Consider the following 17941-nt stretch of genomic DNA (forward strand, 5'->3'; position numbering starts at 1 on the left):
GCCCTGTCATTTTTTTCAATTTTTGCCCGCTTTGGAAAATCCTTCACAATTTTCACACAATGCCTTCACGGTGCTTGATTTTACACATTTTTCATTCAGCCCGCCCCTCTGGCCCCTTGTAGCAAGTTTGGGGACAATCCCCCACCCTTCCCATTTTTGACTTTTTCGACACTGCCGACCCTGTCATTTTTTTCAATTTTTGCCCGCTTTGGAAAATCCTTCACAATTTTCACACAATGCCTTCACGGTGCTTGATTTTACACATTTTTCATTCAGCCCGCCCCTCTGGCCCCATGTAGCAAGTTTGGGGAAAATCCCCCACCCTTCCCATTTTTGACTTTTTCGACACTACCGGCCCTGTCATTTTTTTCAATTTTTGCCCGCTTTGGAAAATCCTTCACAATTTTCACACAATGCCTTCACGGTGCTTGATTTTACACATTTTTCATTCAGCCCGCCCCTCTGGCCCCTTGTAGCAAGTTTGGGGACAATCCCCCACCCTTCCCATTTTTGACTTTTTCGACACTACCGGCGCTGTCATTTTTTCAATTTTTGCCCGCTTTGGAAAATCCTTCACAATTTTCACACAATGCCTTCACGGTGCTTGATTTTACACATTTTTCATTCAGCCCGCCCCTCTGGCCCCTTGTAGCAAGTTTTGGGACAATCCCCCACCCTTCTCATTTTTGACTTTTTCGACACTACCGGCCCTGTCATTTTTTTCAATTTTTGCCCGCTTTGGAAAATCCTTCACAATTTTCACACAATGCCTTCACGGTGCTTGATTTTACACATTTTTCATTCAGCCTGCCCCTCTGGCCCCTTGTAGCAAGTTTGGGGACAATCCCCCACCCTTCCTATTTTTGACTTTTTCGACACTACCGGCCCTGTCATTTTTTTCAATTTTTGCCCGCTTTGGAAAATCCTTCACAATTTTCACACAATGCCTTCACGGTGCTTGATTTTACACATTTTTCATTCAGCCCGCCCCTCTGGCCCCTTGTAGCAAGTTTTGGGACAATCCCCCACCCTTCCCATTTTTGACTTTTTCGACACTACCGACCCTGTCATTTTTTTCAATTTTTGCCCGCTTTGGAAAATCCTTCACAATTTTCACACAATGCCTTCACGGTGCTTGATTTTACACATTTTTCATTCAGCCCGCCCCTCTGGCCCCTTGTAGCAAGTTTGGGGACAATCCCCCACCCTTCCTATTTTTGACTTTTTCGACACTACCGGCCCTGTCATTTTTTTCAATTTTTGCCCGCTTTGGAAAATCCTTCACAATTTTCACACAATGCCTTCACGGTGCTTGATTTTATACATTTTTCATTCAGCCCGCCCCTCTGGCCCCTTGTAGCAAGTTTTGGGACAATCCCCCACCCTTCCCATTTTTGACTTTTTCGACACTGCCGGCGCTGTCATTTTTTCAATTTTTGCCCGCTTTGGAAAATCCTTCACAATTTTCACACAATGCCTTCACGGTGCTTGATTTTACACATTTTTCATTCAGGCCGCCCCTCTGGCCCCTTGTAGCAAGTTTTGGGACAATCCCCCACCCTTCCCATTTTTGACTTTTTCGACACTACCGGCCCTGTCATTTTTTTCAATTTTTGCCCGCTTTGGAAAATCCTTCACAATTTTCACACAATGCCTTCACGGTGCTTGATTTTACACATTTTTCATTCAGCCCGCCCCTCTGGCCCCTTGTAGCAAGTTTAGGGACAATCCCCCACCCTTCCCATTTTTGACTTTTTCGACACTACCGACCCTGTCATTTTTTTCAATTTTTGCCCGCTTTGGAAAATCCTTCACAATTTTCACACAATGCCTTCACGGTGCTTGATTTTACACATTTTTCATTCAGGCCGCCCCTCTGGCCCCTTGTAGCAAGTTTTGGGACAATCCCCCACCCTTACCATTTTTGAATTTTTCGACACTACCGACCCTGTCATTTTTTTCAATTTTTGCCCGCTTTGGAAAATCCTTCACAATTTTCACACAATGCCTTCACGGTGCTTGATTTTACACATTTTTCATTCAGCCCGCCCCTCTGGCCCCTTGTAACAAGTTTGGGGACAATCCCCCACCCTTCCCATTTTTGACTTTTTCGACACTACCGGCGCTGTCATTTTTTTCAATTTTTGCCCGCTTTGGAAAATCCTTCACAATTTTCACACAATGCCTTCACGGTGCTTGATTTTACACATTTTTCATTCAGGCCGCCCCTCTGGCCCCTTGTAGCAAGTTTTGGGACAATCCCCCACCCTTCCCATTTTTGACTTTTTCGACACTACCGACCCTGTCATTTTTTTCAATTTTTGCCCGCTTTGGAAAATCCTTCACAATTTTCACACAATGCCTTCACGGTGCTTGATTTTACACATTTTTCATTCAGGCCGCCCCTCTGGCCCCTTGTAGCAAGTTTTGGGACAATCCCCCACCCTTCCCATTTTTGACTTTTTCGACACTACCGGCCCTGTCATTTTTTTCAATTTTTGCCCGCTTTGGAAAATCCTTCACAATTTTCACACAATGCCTTCACGGTGCTTGATTTTACACATTTTTCATTCAGGCCGCCCCTCTGGCCCCTTGTAGCAAGTTTTGGGACAATCCCCCACCCTTCCCATTTTTGACTTTTTCGACACTACCGACCCTGTCATTTTTTTCAATTTTTGCCCGCTTTGGAAAATCCTTCACAATTTTCACACAATGCCTTCACGGTGCTTGATTTTACACATTTTTCATTCAGGCCGCCCCTCTGGCCCCTTGTAGCAAGTTTTGGGAAAATCCCCCACCCTTCCCATTTTTGACTTTTTCGACACTACCGACCCTGTCATTTTTTTCAATTTTTGCCCGCTTTGGAAAATTCTTCACAATTTTCACACAATGCCTTCACGGTGCTTGATTTTACACATTTTTCATTCAGCCCGCCCCTCTGGCCCCTTGTAGCAAGTTTAGGGACAATCCCCCACCCTTCCCATTTTTGACTTTTTCGACACTACCGACCCTGTCATTTTTTTCAATTTTTGCCCGCTTTGGAAAATCCTTCACAATTTTCACACAATGCCTTCACGGTGCTTGATTTTACACATTTTTCATTCAGGCCGCCCCTCTGGCCCCTTGTAGCAAGTTTTGGGACAATCCCCCACCCTTCCCATTTTTGACTTTTTCGACACTACCGGCCCTGTCATTTTTTTCAATTTTTGCCCGCTTTGGAAAATCCTTCACAATTTTCACACAATGCCTTCACGGTGCTTGATTTTACACATTTTTCATTCAGCCCGCCCCTCTGGCCCCTTGTAGCAAGTTTAGGGACAATCCCCCACCCTTCCCATTTTTGACTTTTTCGACACTACCGACCCTGTCATTTTTTTCAATTTTTGCCCGCTTTGGAAAATCCTTCACAATTTTCACACAATGCCTTCACGGTGCTTGATTTTACACATTTTTCATTCAGGCCGCCCCTCTGGCCCCTTGTAGCAAGTTTTGGGACAATCCCCCACCCTTCCCATTTTTGACTTTTTCGACACTACCGGCCCTGTCATTTTTTTTCAATTTTTGCCCGCTTTGGAAAATCCTTCACAATTTTCACACAATGCCTTCACGGTGCTTGATTTTTACACATTTTTCATTCAGGCCGCCCCTCTGGCCCCTTGTAGCAAGTTTTGGGACAATCCCCCACCCTTCCCATTTTTGACTTTTTCGACACTACCGACCCTGTCATTTTTTTCAATTTTTGCCCGCTTTGGAAAATCCTTCACAATTTTCACACAATGCCTTCACGGTGCTTGATTTTACACATTTTTCATTCAGGCCGCCCCTCTGGCCCCTTGTAGCAAGTTTTGGGAAAATCCCCCACCCTTCCCATTTTTGACTTTTTCGACACTACCGACCCTGTCATTTTTTTCAATTTTTGCCCGCTTTGGAAAATTCTTCACAATTTTCACACAATGCCTTCACGGTGCTTGATTTTACACATTTTTCATTCAGCCCGCCCCTCTGGCCCCTTGTAGCAAGTTTTGGGACAATCCCCCACCCTTCCCATTTTTGACTTTTTCGACACTACCGACCCTGTCATTTTTTTCAATTTTTGCCCGCTTTGGAAAATCCTTCACAATTTTCACACAATGCCTTCACGGTGCTTGATTTTACACATTTTTCATTCAGCCCGCCCCTCTGGCCCCTTGTAGCAAGTTTTGGGACAATCCCCCACCCTTCCCATTTTTGACTTTTTCGACACTACCGACCCTGTCATTTTTTTCAATTTTTGCCCGCTTTGGAAAATCCTTCACAATTTTCACACAATGCCTTCACGGTGCTTGATTTTACACATTTTTCATTCAGGCCGCCCCTCTGGCCCCTTGTAGCAAGTTTTGGGACAATCCCCCACCCTTCCCATTTTTGACTTTTCGACACTACCGACCCTGTCATTTTTTTCAATTTTTGCCCGCTTTGGAAAATCCTTCACAATTTTCACACAATGCCCTCACGGTTCTTGATTTTACACATTTTTCATTCAGGCCGCCCCTCTGGCCCCTTGTAGCAATTTTTTGGACAATCCCCCACCCTTCCCATTTTTGACTTTTTCGACACTACCAGCCCTGTCATTTTTTTCAATTTTTGCCCGCTTTGGAAAATCCTTGACAATTTTCACACAATGCTTTCACGGTGCTTGATTTTACACATTTTTCATTCAGGCCGCCCCTCTGGCCCCTTGTAGCAAGTTTTGGGACAATCCCCCACCCTTCCCATTTTTGACTTTTTCGACACTACCGGCCCTGTCATTTTTTTCAATTTTTGCCCGCTTTGGAAAATCCTTCACAATTTTCACACAATGCCTTCACGGTGCTTGATTTTACACATTTTTCATTCAGGCCGCCCCTCTGGCCCCTTGTAGCAAGTTTTGGGACAATCCCCCACCCTTCCCATTTTTGACTTTTTCGACACTACCGGCCCTGTCATTTTTTTCAATTTTTGCCCGCTTTGGAAAATCCTTCACAATTTTCACACAATGCCTTCACGGTGCTTGATTTTACACATTTTTCATTCAGCCCGCCCCTCTGGCCCCTTGTAGCAAGTTTAGGGACAATCCCCCACCCTTCCCATTTTTGACTTTTTCGACACTACCGACCCTGTCATTTTTTTCAATTTTTGCCCGCTTTGGAAAATCCTTCACAATTTTCACACAATGCCTTCACGGTGCTTGATTTTACACATTTTTCATTCAGGCCGCCCCTCTGGCCCCTTGTAGCAAGTTTTGGGACAATCCCCCACCCTTCCCATTTTTGACTTTTCGACACTACCGACCCTGTCATTTTTTTCAATTTTTGCCCGCTTTGGAAAATCCTTCACAATTTTCACACAATGCCCTCACGGTTCTTGATTTTACACATTTTTCATTCAGGCCGCCCCTCTGGCCCCTTGTAGCAAGTTTTGGGACAATCCCCCACCCTTCCCATTTTTGACTTTTTCGACACTACCAGCCCTGTCATTTTTTTCAATTTTTGCCCGCTTTGGAAAATCCTTGACAATTTTCACACAATGCTTTCACGGTGCTTGATTTTACACATTTTTCATTCAGGCCGCCCCTCTGGCCCCTTGTAGCAAGTTTTGGGACAATCCCCCACCCTTCCCATTTTTGACTTTTTCGACACTACCGGCCCTGTCATTTTTTTCAATTTTTGCCCGCTTTGGAAAATCCTTCACAATTTTCACACAATGCCTTCACGGTGCTTGATTTTACACATTTTTCATTCAGGCCGCCCCTCTGGCCCCTTGTAGCAAGTTTTGGGACAATCCCCCACCCTTCCCATTTTTGACTTTTTCGACACTACCGGCCCTATCATTTTTTTCAATTTTTGCCCGCTTTGGAAAATCCTTCACAATTTTCACACAATGCCTTCACGGTGCTTGATTTTACACATTTTTCATTCAGCCCGCCCCTCTGGCCCCTTGTAGCAAGTTTAGGGACAATCCCCCACCCTTCCCATTTTTGACTTTTTCGACACTACCGACCCTGTCATTTTTTTCAATTTTTGCCCGCTTTGGAAAATCCTTCACAATTTTCACACAATGCCTTCACGGTGCTTGATTTTACACATTTTTCATTCAGCCCGCCCCTCTGGCCCCTTGTAGCAAGTTTTGGGACAATCCCCCACCCTTCCCATTTTTGACTTTTTCGACACTACCGACCCTGTCATTTTTTTCAATTTTTGCCCGCTTTGGAAAATCCTTCACAATTTTCACACAATGCCTTCACGGTGCTTGATTTTACACATTTTTCATTCAGGCCGCCCCTCTGGCCCCTTGTAGCAAGTTTTGGGGCAATCCCCCACCCTTCCCATTTTTGACTTTTTCGACACTACCGACCCTGTCATTTTTTTCAATTTTTGCCCGCTTTGGAAAATCCTTCACAATTTTCACACAATGCCTATTGCTAACTGAAGGCATGCATGTTGTATGCTAACATTAACAAGTTGACAAGATGGCGGGACTGTAACGGATACAACAGTACTGCAGGAATGTTGGATTACAGCACAATTTAGCCTAAATTCACCTGAAATCTGAGCTAAATCTAAAAATCTAGTAATGAGCCTATTCTTTGAATATTGCTGTTTTTATACATTTGAGTGTAAAGATGTAAACACTTTTATATTCTTGATAATTACCTCCAAGTGACCGTTTGGTGTTAAATCCTTGTGCGAACAAGCATACACATGATGCATGCCACCTCACACTCATCTCTAATCCCTTATTTCCTCACTTTTCCTCCATACCTTTATTTATTTTGGTCATTCAGTTATGATTTAGGTAGTAATTTCATGGATTAAAGTGACTTCCAGTGCAAGATTTGCTGAGACAGTGAGGCATTGATTAGGCCATCCCTCAGCCTCCACCATCATAGCTTCTCAAACTGGGGCTTCTGTTGCCACGGTGATCTTTTTCATATACAGTCCATCTCATTGCTCTGTCTGCGAAGGACAATGAAATCTGGGCTATTATGGGTAAGGCTACTCTACTGAAGAAGTGGGCATGGAGCTGCTGAGTCCCAGGTGTTTTTCATTTGCATTTGTAAGGTTCCCAATGATAACACGTGTAACATTTGCATTTCATGGAGATCACATCTTGCACCTCTTTTGCCATAAAAAAGCATGTTTGATTCTGCAGCACTTCTCATAAATTGATCGATTAATCTAGTTCACTAATAGGCTTATTTGAATAATATCACAGATTAGGTCACTGTGAGAATGAGGTTGTTCAGATTGAAATATTATACAGTTTGTTTCTTTCAGCCCACGTATCAGTTTACTAAAAGCATCAGGAACAATAGAGTCAGCTATGACTGAACTGGTTACTTTACATATACCACTACATGCTAGAGTTACAATGATTGCTCCATTGGCAAAAACTGTTTTGGTAATCAATTAATCATTTAAGTCAAGCTAAATTCTTTGGTTCCAGCTTCTCAAATGTGATTATTTTCTGCTTTTCTTTGACAGTATGTGTAGTAAAATGAATCCTTTTGGATTTGGATGGACAAAAACAGTAATTTTTAACCTTCAACTACTCTTTGACATTACTGACACAATGATGGAGAAAATAATTGCTAGATTGATCAATGACAAAAGTAACCATTGGTGCAGCCAACTTACCATTTTACATTTTTTTACCATTATAAACCACTAATATAGATTATATATATTAATTGTAAATATTTTTGTCCACAGTTTCATAATTGAAATACCTACGAATATCACACATCACAGTAGAAGACAACAATGACCACTTTTTTGTAATCAGATTCCTACTATCTTTTCTAAACCTGGCTGATTACATCTTAACAGCACCTGACACATGCCTGGCCAGCAGATCATAAGAAAACACACTGCAGTTGGGTGGAGCAATTTAATGGACAGTGATTACTACTGTTGTCATGGTGAAGATGTATCAAGATATCTGGTAACACTGGGGAAAGATAGGAAACAAACACACGCTTCAAACAGTGTATATGAGTGGAAAGACAATGCAAGGATGTGATGTGGTTTTGTGCATTGTGTAACTCTGTAACTGTCTGCTCACATCTGTATTCAGGCATGTACACCTGAGTGTGTGCGTGTGTGTGTTTGTGAATGTGTGTATCAGGTGTTGACTCATGACAAAAATAGCAGAGTCTTGCTCGGCCGGCAGCACCAATCACTGCCACCACAAATACAATGGTTTCCATGGTAACCTTGAAAATAGACTCTACATTTGCACTCAGAAATAGCAAAGGACACTGCACTAACCCCAGAGAGCCCCTACTGCCAATAATAACTACCCATAGATATGGATGCACAAATATCAGCTGCACTCAAAAATAAAATCATGCAGTTACATTTACCAAAACATAATTATTGCAACCTACACAAACAATCAGCTCAAATTCAAATGCACATTTAGAGGCTAGAGAGAACATTAACCAGTGCTGTGTTTAATAGCATCAAAGAAAAAAGCACAAAGAAATTGTTCACTGAAGCTCCACAGTACATGACATGACTGTTGCACGGATTCTTTTACAAATGTCGTTTGAGCATCTCACATTAATGAAATGTACACAAGCAGGTGTCACATCACATTTTTAGAGGTCTTGTAAAATTAGAAATGTGTTGGATTGATGTTACTGATGATAAAGGGTATCGTGATGAATGTTGCCTTGGAGACGCTTGGGGAGGAAGGTTTATATGTCTGCAGACAGTCAAACAGGGGATGGAGGAACAACTAAAACAAAGTGAGTACCCAGGACAGAGTATCTGCTGGTTTATTCTATTAATGCTTCCAATGAGTGCTCACCAGTCTGCAGCGTTATCATTCTTGAGATTGGTGTAGTGTTTGGCAGTGGGAATTATACACAATGTCAGACAATATCATGTGTATACCTGTCCATATCAGCCACAATGAGTAATAGTAGTTTTTCTGAATCAGTGTGCCTCTGGAAGCAGCCATAAAAATAACTAAACAGTAAAAGTTTCCACTGGAATCTGTAAATATTGAATTACTTTAAGGTATGTAGCTGCTTTGATGCAAATGTATGTGGCTTGTAAAATACAGTACGTTCAAAATATGCTTTTGATGATGAGGTGTCCTCTGTAAATGTAGAGGAACCCATGTAATTCACAAAATTTACCATCAATAGCTGCAGTTGAATCTGTTAAAGTGAATCTGTGAAGCCCTGAAATAAAGGGTGAGGTCAAATCTCATTTTAGCAGTGTTTTTCTGTGAAAACTGGTGAGTGGTGTTGAAGAAAGTCCTTTGCTGTGGTGTTGGATGTTTACTGATACCCCGGGTTTATTGATACCCAGGGATATCGGTGAGCACACTGACACAGAGTGGGTCTGAGACAGTGGACTGACCCAGAGCAAGTGAAATGGAGGCATTTTATACAGTAAGACCAAGGCAGTGATCAGCAAAGAAACAAAAGGCAGGAAGGGAGAGCATTTGCATTCAGACCTTACAGTGTGACACACAGGCAGGATCAAGGGATACCTTGGCCGGGGGAAGTGGGCCTACATTCAGACAAAAGCCATAGATTAAAATCATCAGGAGGCAGTAGTGATCAAGGGCTGTGACATCACTAGCTCAAGGTGTTGTTCTCAGACATCACTTGATTACATCACATCTCTGGGCATATGTGAATTTCTACTTCAGTGGCAACTGTGGAAATGAGTGTATGAGAAGAGAAAATATGAAAATAAAGTGTACTGAAAGTGTGTGTTTTTTTAGTTTCAAATAAACACTCTTGTCTCATGGTTCAGTCATGGCTCATACTTCAAAGTTTTGCAGGTAACTCCACAAACTTACATCTTGGACAAGTCTGTGAACATGCAGGTTGAGCCAGATGGTGGCAGTGTGTCCACTTTATTGTGCATGAATTACAGTAAAGCTGCCTGCTTCAGCCAGTACATTCAGTCATTTCTCAAAGAATTATTTTGCATCATTGCATTATCTTATGGCTGGACAGACTTAAACATGAATATCAGATAGAAATAAAATATCCATGCACATAAAAATAACTGCAATATACCAATGCCAGACAGTGGCAAAATGCAAACATGGATGTATATGAGATTTTCTGTCATGTGTTTGTTACATAGAAATTTGACTCCAAGTCCAGTTCAGCTCGTACTATGATCATGTGCCTAATTGTTCTTTTCTATCCCAAAGGAACCATTAAAATGTTCTTTTTCTTGGTTTGTTCTTCACACAGAGAGCTTTTGGCACTGAGATTTGTCTATTTTCTCTTCAGCTTTTTGGGAAGACTGTATCATTGACTGATGTATATGACTAATATATGACTTTAATTTAATTCACTGCAAAATTAACTATAAATCTGCCTGTATGCTTTAAATAAATTCCAAAGTCAAGAAATAGTTTACCCTTCACTTAATCTCACATACAGATCATATAGAAAGTATAAGTTTTATACTGCAGTCAATTTTATTGCTAGTTATAAGAAAAGTTTGAGACTCATTTGTTAATCACTGAACCTGTTAAGTCAAAAAGAAGCAAAACAAAGACCTGTCGTGTTGATTCCTTATATGAACATTATGTAAAAGCAACTATTAGCTGCCATTTGATGCCACTATCTACACATACATAATACATGATACACAGGAAATCATGGTATCACATTTGTAATATTATAACCAATCATCACAATGACCTGTAATATGATTGATCACCAACAACTATCAATCACATTCAGTTTCAGTTATTAAACTTAAGTCAGTATAAATTTGCAGAGCTCTTCCATAGATAAGAAGCTGATCTTATTCATCTGATAGAGCGATGTGGGCTGGGTTTGATAGTACCCCAACCTGCATCCACTGCACCAGTGCTGCACCTTATTTATAATTCAGAGGGGAACCATTAATCTCCCGAGAGGGGGACGCCTATTCACAAGGCCACTGCCTAAATCAACCCTGCTCTTTGGTAGCCTATACACATCAGGTTGAATCAGAAGTGAGTTTATATCATGGCTGGATCTACCATACAGACAGTCTGGGCAAGTGACCCTCAATGATGGGAGAAAAAGTATGTGTTGTTTCATTTAAATATTTATTTACTTTTTTTTTTTTGGGGGGGGGGGGCAAAGTATTACTACATTCATCACTGAGAGTGTGTCAGTTAGTGTTGAATCAATAATTATGGCTTTGCAAAGCAACATCAGTTATGTCATTTGTTAGGATGGTTTATGGATTTTAGAGCCTTGATATAGCATACTTATGAATTCCACCTCATGAAAAAGGCCTTTAGGTCACATTGGTATCCCATTTTGTGGAGGCAAAGCTGCACATTGGGAGAACAATCAATGTCGTAATGCTAAAAACACTCACTGGTAATGGTGGGTAATTACTGCTACTGAGATCCATGTCACATTATTATACAGTGGAGGCTGCAGATGCATTGTGCCTGCAAAGTTCAGTCCAAGCAATACAGTTCACATACAGTATGTGGTTCTGTAGAGAGAAGTGAGCGCTGGATGTTTCGAACATTTTATTTTGCAACACAGTGTACCATGCCTAACACATATTAGTGCAACCTCGGCGTAAAGGGATTTTGACCCAGAAAATAGGACAAAACATATGATGACATAAAATAATAGAAACAGTGTGCACAACACGTATACACATCTTTCTTGTCCAAGTGTCCAAGAGTCCATATGTTTCTGATTTCTGATATCTGCTTTCTTGGACTCCCTGTAGAATACTGTACAATTTATTTTGATTGCATTCACAAAAAAATACAGTGTTTCAGGCCAAAATGTGCTCTCTTTAATGCAAACACAGACTGTAGCAGTGTGTAGGAAACAGTCTATTTAGAAAATGTCAAAATGAAAAGATGTCCATGTTATATTTCCACTTCTTAAAACCACAATGTACAGTAATAGAGATGGATCTGAGAAAAGATGAAAGCATGGATCCCTACAGACATCCAGCATAAAGATTAGTAATGATAATATCAGATAATTGACCTCAAGTTAAAGCACAAGAGATTAGCTCATTCATACACCATTCATACACCTCTATCTGTGTGTAATCTTTGTTTTCTCATTTTTGGGGGAGAAATATTTGATTGAGCTTTTATCATTTTACAAGTTTATACACATGCATGTATTTTCTGCAAGCATCGGGAGGAGGTGTAGTCTACAATTAAATAACTTGAAGATACTGAAAATGTGTACATGATAGATTTAGTAGTATTTTTTAATAAATGTGATTATTGAAACCTAGATTCTTGAGAGATCTTCATGTTTATTCAAATGCTGTTGTGAAAGATAAAATGCTCTCTAAGAAATACAATAACACTCTTCCGCAATACTGCTGAAGTTCTGTTTCATTTTTGAGTAATTTGCTGTTTTAAGGAAGAAATACAATTAACATTTTTCACATAATTACTATTCACTTGTAATGTAAGCTGATAGTGTGATCACAGAAAGGCTTTGATAATAGAAAAAAATCTTCTGTTTAATGTGTTGGCTAGTTGGCTTCATTTGTTTAAAAGAAGAATGAGGGAAAAGAGAAAAACAATTCCTCAAATTACAGTACCAAATATTTACAATGGTTTCAAATTCAGAGAGAAAAAAATGCACATATCTTATTTCCTTTGCATAAACAAAAATGTCTGCCACTTAAAACAAAAATGGTTTACATTTCAATATATTTAAGGTTTCTGCAGGCAGCTGGATGTAAGCAGTATCTATACATTGTAACACTGTCTTGTAAGTGAGACTTCATGTGTGACTCAATTCACCATTGAAATCTTGGCCCTGATCTCTTGTCACAGTTTAAACCTTTTGAACAAAGACTAGCAGGTCAACATCTATCTAGTATTGCATGTCAACCTTTTGCTCCCACTTTGCGTCACAACTTCCCTTCTGTGTTTACCTCCCTGCCATTTGGCACTGTTTCTAACATGGTTGGATAAATCTTAATGAGCCATATGTGTGCACATACGGACACATTTGTTAAATTTTTTAATCAAGTAACATGAATCATTTTGTGTTGTTTTGTTCACTCCACCTTCCAAATGTCTCCACATGACAATCATTTTATCCTGCATGGAGCTCTCTCTGTTTGCTTTCATCTACATCACTCCACCACCCTCACCTACTAACCTTGGCACCGTAGCAACCAGGCCTGTGCACCATTTCATCTTCTCTTTTTATGTGAAGGTTTTTGTGTGAGGTGATTTTGTGGCCAGAAGATTGATGACAAGGGATTGAATGTACACCTTTGCTTGAGGTGCACGTCATCTGTCATGGTGACATCTGCATCCTCGCCCTCTGCCCCCTCTTCTGCTTTAGAATCCCATCATAGATCCAACGTGTGTGCTCTAGCATTTTCCACCCTGTTACATTGGCATAAGGTTGCACTCAGTGAGTTTGTCTCCTGCCTTCTCACCTATCTCTCATTCTTCTGCATAAAAGCCAGTTTCAGTACCAGTGTCTCAGATTATGTTTCCTTGCTGTTGCAGTAGTACAGCTCCCTGACCATTACCAGCTCCCTTGTTGTTTACATCCAGCCTGATCATTTCCTGATCTTTCCATATCTGCCTGATGCCAGGAATAAATTACAGCGGTCACAGCTAACCATAAGTGTAGCACTTTCCAGAAGCCAGTATAGTCACATACTGTATTATGTGCATTCCGAATAAAGCACGATATCCACTGATGTGATGAGGGCCTTCATCTACAGTCAGTCCTGCTTTTCCTTCTGTTGAAATTGACCCTGTGCACTACACTTGTTTTTAGGTTTTTAGGTTGATGTCTGGTTTTAATAATGTTTGTTGTTTTAATTCTCTGTAAGGTGACCTTGGGTGACTTGAAAGGCGCCATCAAATAAAATGTATTATCATTATTATTATTATTATTATTATTATTATTATTATTATTATTATTATTAATATTAAAATCCAGTTTTCCAGTCCAATCATTTTTGCAGTTTTGTGCTTACATGTTACACATTTTTAACCAAATAACTACACATTATTTCAGCCAAGAGAAGCTGTACTGTACACATCACAAATACACACAGTGGGAGGAATGAGTGATTAACAGATGTTTACTAGCAGCTTATTAGCAAGTTCATGTGGCCGTGACTCAAAAGCAAGTCAAGTCGAGATAGAATAACCCACAAAAAGTCTCGATTAATAACTAAAATGAATGCTACAAGTAATTGTGCTTTATGGTTATATCTCACTAATATAATGTAATAACTGAGTTCACGAGACAGGACTCGGCTGTTTATGTTAACCACACATGCTGCTCTGAACTCTCCATATTGATCCCTCACATAAATGCACATCACGTCCTGTGTTGCTGCAGCTGGCTCTCTCTCTCTCTCTCTCTCTCTCTCTGTCTCTCTCTCTCTCTCTCTCTGTCTCTCACACACACACACACACAATGAGCATTTGCCCTGTCCTTCACCAGAGTAATAAGATGAACCAGAAGGAAGGGCTGCATCATAAAAGACATCATTGCACTGAATGAGCAAGATAATGCCGCCTTAAAGGGAAAAGAGATTAAACCATCCCAAAGGACCCCCCTCCTTTGTCTCAGGGAAAATTGCATCATGATATGGACCAAATTAATAATCTAATGAGGAAAATAGAGGACAAAAGGAACAAGCAACCTTCAGGAAACCTCCTCCTTGTCATCTGGAAGACAATACATTCATTAGATGTACATGACAATCAAAACCCAACATGTTTAATAAATAGGTCAAAGGTTTTAAATGCTGCAGCTGATTTCAGACATATAATTAATAATGTTGTTAAGGTGGCCATATAAATAATACTGTAGGACTTGACCAGTTCAGTGTGGCAAAATCTGCTAATAATGATGGACTCATACAGTGCAAAGCCATGTTTTTGTTTTGTTTTGCTTATAATACTACAGTCATGTGTGTTATTTTAGAGGTGAGAGAGAGAGAGAGAGAGAGAGAGAGAGAGAGAGAGAGAGAGAGAGAGAAATGTGACACACCTCCTGGTGTGCTGTTTGCGCCCCTCAGATCAACTATCACATGCTTGCGTTTCCTCGTCAGTGAGGACCGTAGTCGGGCTTTTTCGGGCATTTTGTGTTGTACAGAATGTTCTCCTGTTCGTCCCGGTGATGGACAGGAGGGACCGCTGACCGCCGCTGCTGCTGCTGTGATGAAGAGGATGGTACTGTCCTGTAGCGGATCACCTCCGAGCCTGGACTGCTGAAGACTTCCCCCCTTTTTTTCCTCTACGCGTTTTAAGAAACCAACAAAAGGTATAAAGCACCGACGGGTGAGACACTTTCTGACTGATGGGATACTATTTCTGACGGGGTGGGATATTGGGATGGTGATGGGAGGAGGAAACAAATAATATTCGCTTAATTATTTTATGTTATAATTTAATTGATGCTGATATTAATCACGAGGCTTCACTGATGGCGTTATGATGACATTTTTTTGCTGAGCAGCCAGAACTTTTTGACAAGGACCTGGCTGCTGCAATGCACCTCCGGGTGTATTAGAGCATGAATTACATTTTGCATTTTTATCATCTTATATAAAGGAAAGGCATGACAGTTTTCATTTTTATTAAAACAGTGCTAATTGATTCATCTCGTTGCACAATTTGTCCTTACAGCTTCATGACTCTCCACTGTGAAGAATAGCTCAACATATCCAGACTCCTACAGTTTATAACCTTGTCATGATGGGGGGGTCGCTCTGTTTTTCCCGACGTACTACTGAAGCAGTGCTCAGAGGAAGCAGCTTCATCAAAGTACTACTTCTGGCTCTGTTACTGCCAACACTTAGAGTCAGTGGGCAGTTACTGGGAAGCCCCCTGGACTGCCACAAGACTTGTGTGTGCGCCAGCAACATCATCAGCTGCTCCAAGATGAATCTAACCAATGTTCCCATAGCTCTTCCAAAGTATACATCTGTGCTGGACCTCAACTTCAACTCCATCACCAGGCTACGGGCTGAGTGGACAACTGTCAAACTCATGAGACTACACAGTCTGCTGCTCAGCCACAATGGCCTCAACTTCCTCTCCTCTGAGGCATTTGCGTATGTGACAAGGCTTCGTTACCTGGACCTGTCCTCCAACAGTCTCCGCCAGCTCGATGAGTACATCTTCGAGCCACTGGAGGACCTGGAGGTGCTGCTTTTGTATAAAAACCACATCTCCCAGATAGATCGCACTGCCTTCTCTGGCCTCGCCTGCCTGCAGAGGCTCTACATGAGCTACAATCAGATCTCACGCTTTCCCTTGGAGCTTGTGAAGGAGCGAAGCAGGATGGAAGCCCTTAGACTGCTGGATGTCTCCTCCAACCGAATCAAAACCCTGCCTCTCTCTGAGCTTCAAGCTCTGCCCGCCTGGATCAAAAATGGCCTGTACCTCCACAACAACCCCCTTCCCTGCAGCTGCGAGCTGCATGACATGTTTGCACGCTGGAACATAAAGGAGCTCAGCTCTGCCACCGACTTCAGGAGCGACCACACCTGTGTATTACCAGGCTCACAGAAAGAAAAAACAACAATAATGGATCTGGACAAGGTCTATTTGAACTGCAGCGAGGTCAGAATCAAGAATAAAGAAGCCCATCTGGAGCAATTCCTTGTCCTGGACTGTGACACCAGGCAGAGGGATATGGCAAAGAGCTGGGCGCTGCCAGGAAACATTCCCGTTTCCCTGGCAAACAAGACTGCTGTGAAGCTTTCTGATGGTAGCCTCCAGATTGGGCCCCTGCAGGCAGGAGACTCTGGGATCTACACCTGCTACGCCACCAGCGACTCCTACAATGAGACTGTGTATGTCACTGTTGTGGTGTTTAACTCCACCATGAGCGGCGGGCTGGAGAACCTGAAGACGGCCTACACAACTCTTGTAGCATGTCTGGTCAGTATAGTTATGGTTCTTGTCTATCTCTACCTAACACCCTGCCACTGTGCTTGTTGTCCTGGTCAGGGTCTGGAGAAAAACGACCCCACAGATAGTCTTCACTCTTCAACTGTTAGCATCTCTCAAGCACATGAGGACGTGGGGCAAGAAAGGGGGGAGGGTGGAGGGAAGGACTTCTCTTACAAACAGGTCAGCTTCCAGGGACCCAAGGATCAGCTGGAGCAGAACGGAAGGTTGAACCCAATAGGTGAGGAAGACGAGGAGTGGCAGGAGGACAAGAAAGAGAGAAGGAGGTCTGATGCAGAGTCTGTAAGCTCTGTGTGCTCCGATACTCCCATGGTGGTGTAAAAGACAGTGGCAGCGCCTGCAGGGAAAGGTAGTGATGGCCCGCTTTGTATGCTTAGAATGTGTGCAAGAGTTAAAAGTTAATATCTTCCAAAAGCTTTAGCCAGCTGTCACAGTTGGTGGCACTGTTGTAGCTGCATGTGCTATTTATAAGAAATATATTACCAGTGCAATATCTCAATGAAAGCTGAAATGAAATACCCCTTTTATAGCCCAGAAAATGTGGAAATGTGGTTAAAATAGTTTATGGCCTCCAATATTCAATATTTAAATGTATTTATCTCATACTGGATTTAAACAGGAAAGGTTTTTTTGGGTTCTTTGTCACTTAACTGTACAGAAAGTGGCATTTCTAAGACAAAAAATTAGATTTTGTTACCCATCAAAAATGCAGCCAATGCCATAATTACTGTAATGGCATTTTTACTGTAAATTATTGACAGATGCCTAGAAAGACATTTGTGTTAGAAACCACAAAATACTAGCTTTCAGCAGACACAACAAACAGCATGAACCAATGTTATTCCTTCTAAATATCCCATGCTGCATTTAGACATTTTCTTCTATGCACTACACACAGGGACTTAGGGAGATGTTGCTTGACATGATGACGCTGTCGCTTGAAAGAGAAACTAATTTTTAAGCAGAGCTTACTTACTTGATTATTAGTGCA

At 41.6% G+C, this 17941-nt stretch overlaps 1 protein-coding gene across 1 annotated transcript; it reads left to right on the forward strand.

The window, feature by feature from the left end:
* Positions 1-15729: 15729 nt before the first annotated feature.
* LOC128355263 (amphoterin-induced protein 1-like) lies at positions 15730-17466 on the forward strand. The gene has a single exon (XM_053315511.1). It carries the CDS (start codon positions 15730-15732, stop codon positions 17269-17271), a length of 1542 nt encoding a protein of 513 aa, XP_053171486.1. The 3' UTR covers positions 17272-17466.
* The last annotated feature ends 475 nt before the right edge of the window (positions 17467-17941 follow it).

This window comes from Scomber japonicus, chromosome 3 (assembly GCF_027409825.1).
Source record: "Scomber japonicus isolate fScoJap1 chromosome 3, fScoJap1.pri, whole genome shotgun sequence".
NCBI lineage: Eukaryota > Metazoa > Chordata > Actinopteri > Scombriformes > Scombridae > Scomber > Scomber japonicus.

Bases quoted from the DNA above. Each gene is read 5' to 3' on its own strand.
- LOC128355263 (XM_053315511.1), top strand. From the start codon at position 15,730: ATGGGGGGGTCGCTCTGTTTTTCCCGACGTACTACTGAAGCAGTGCTC.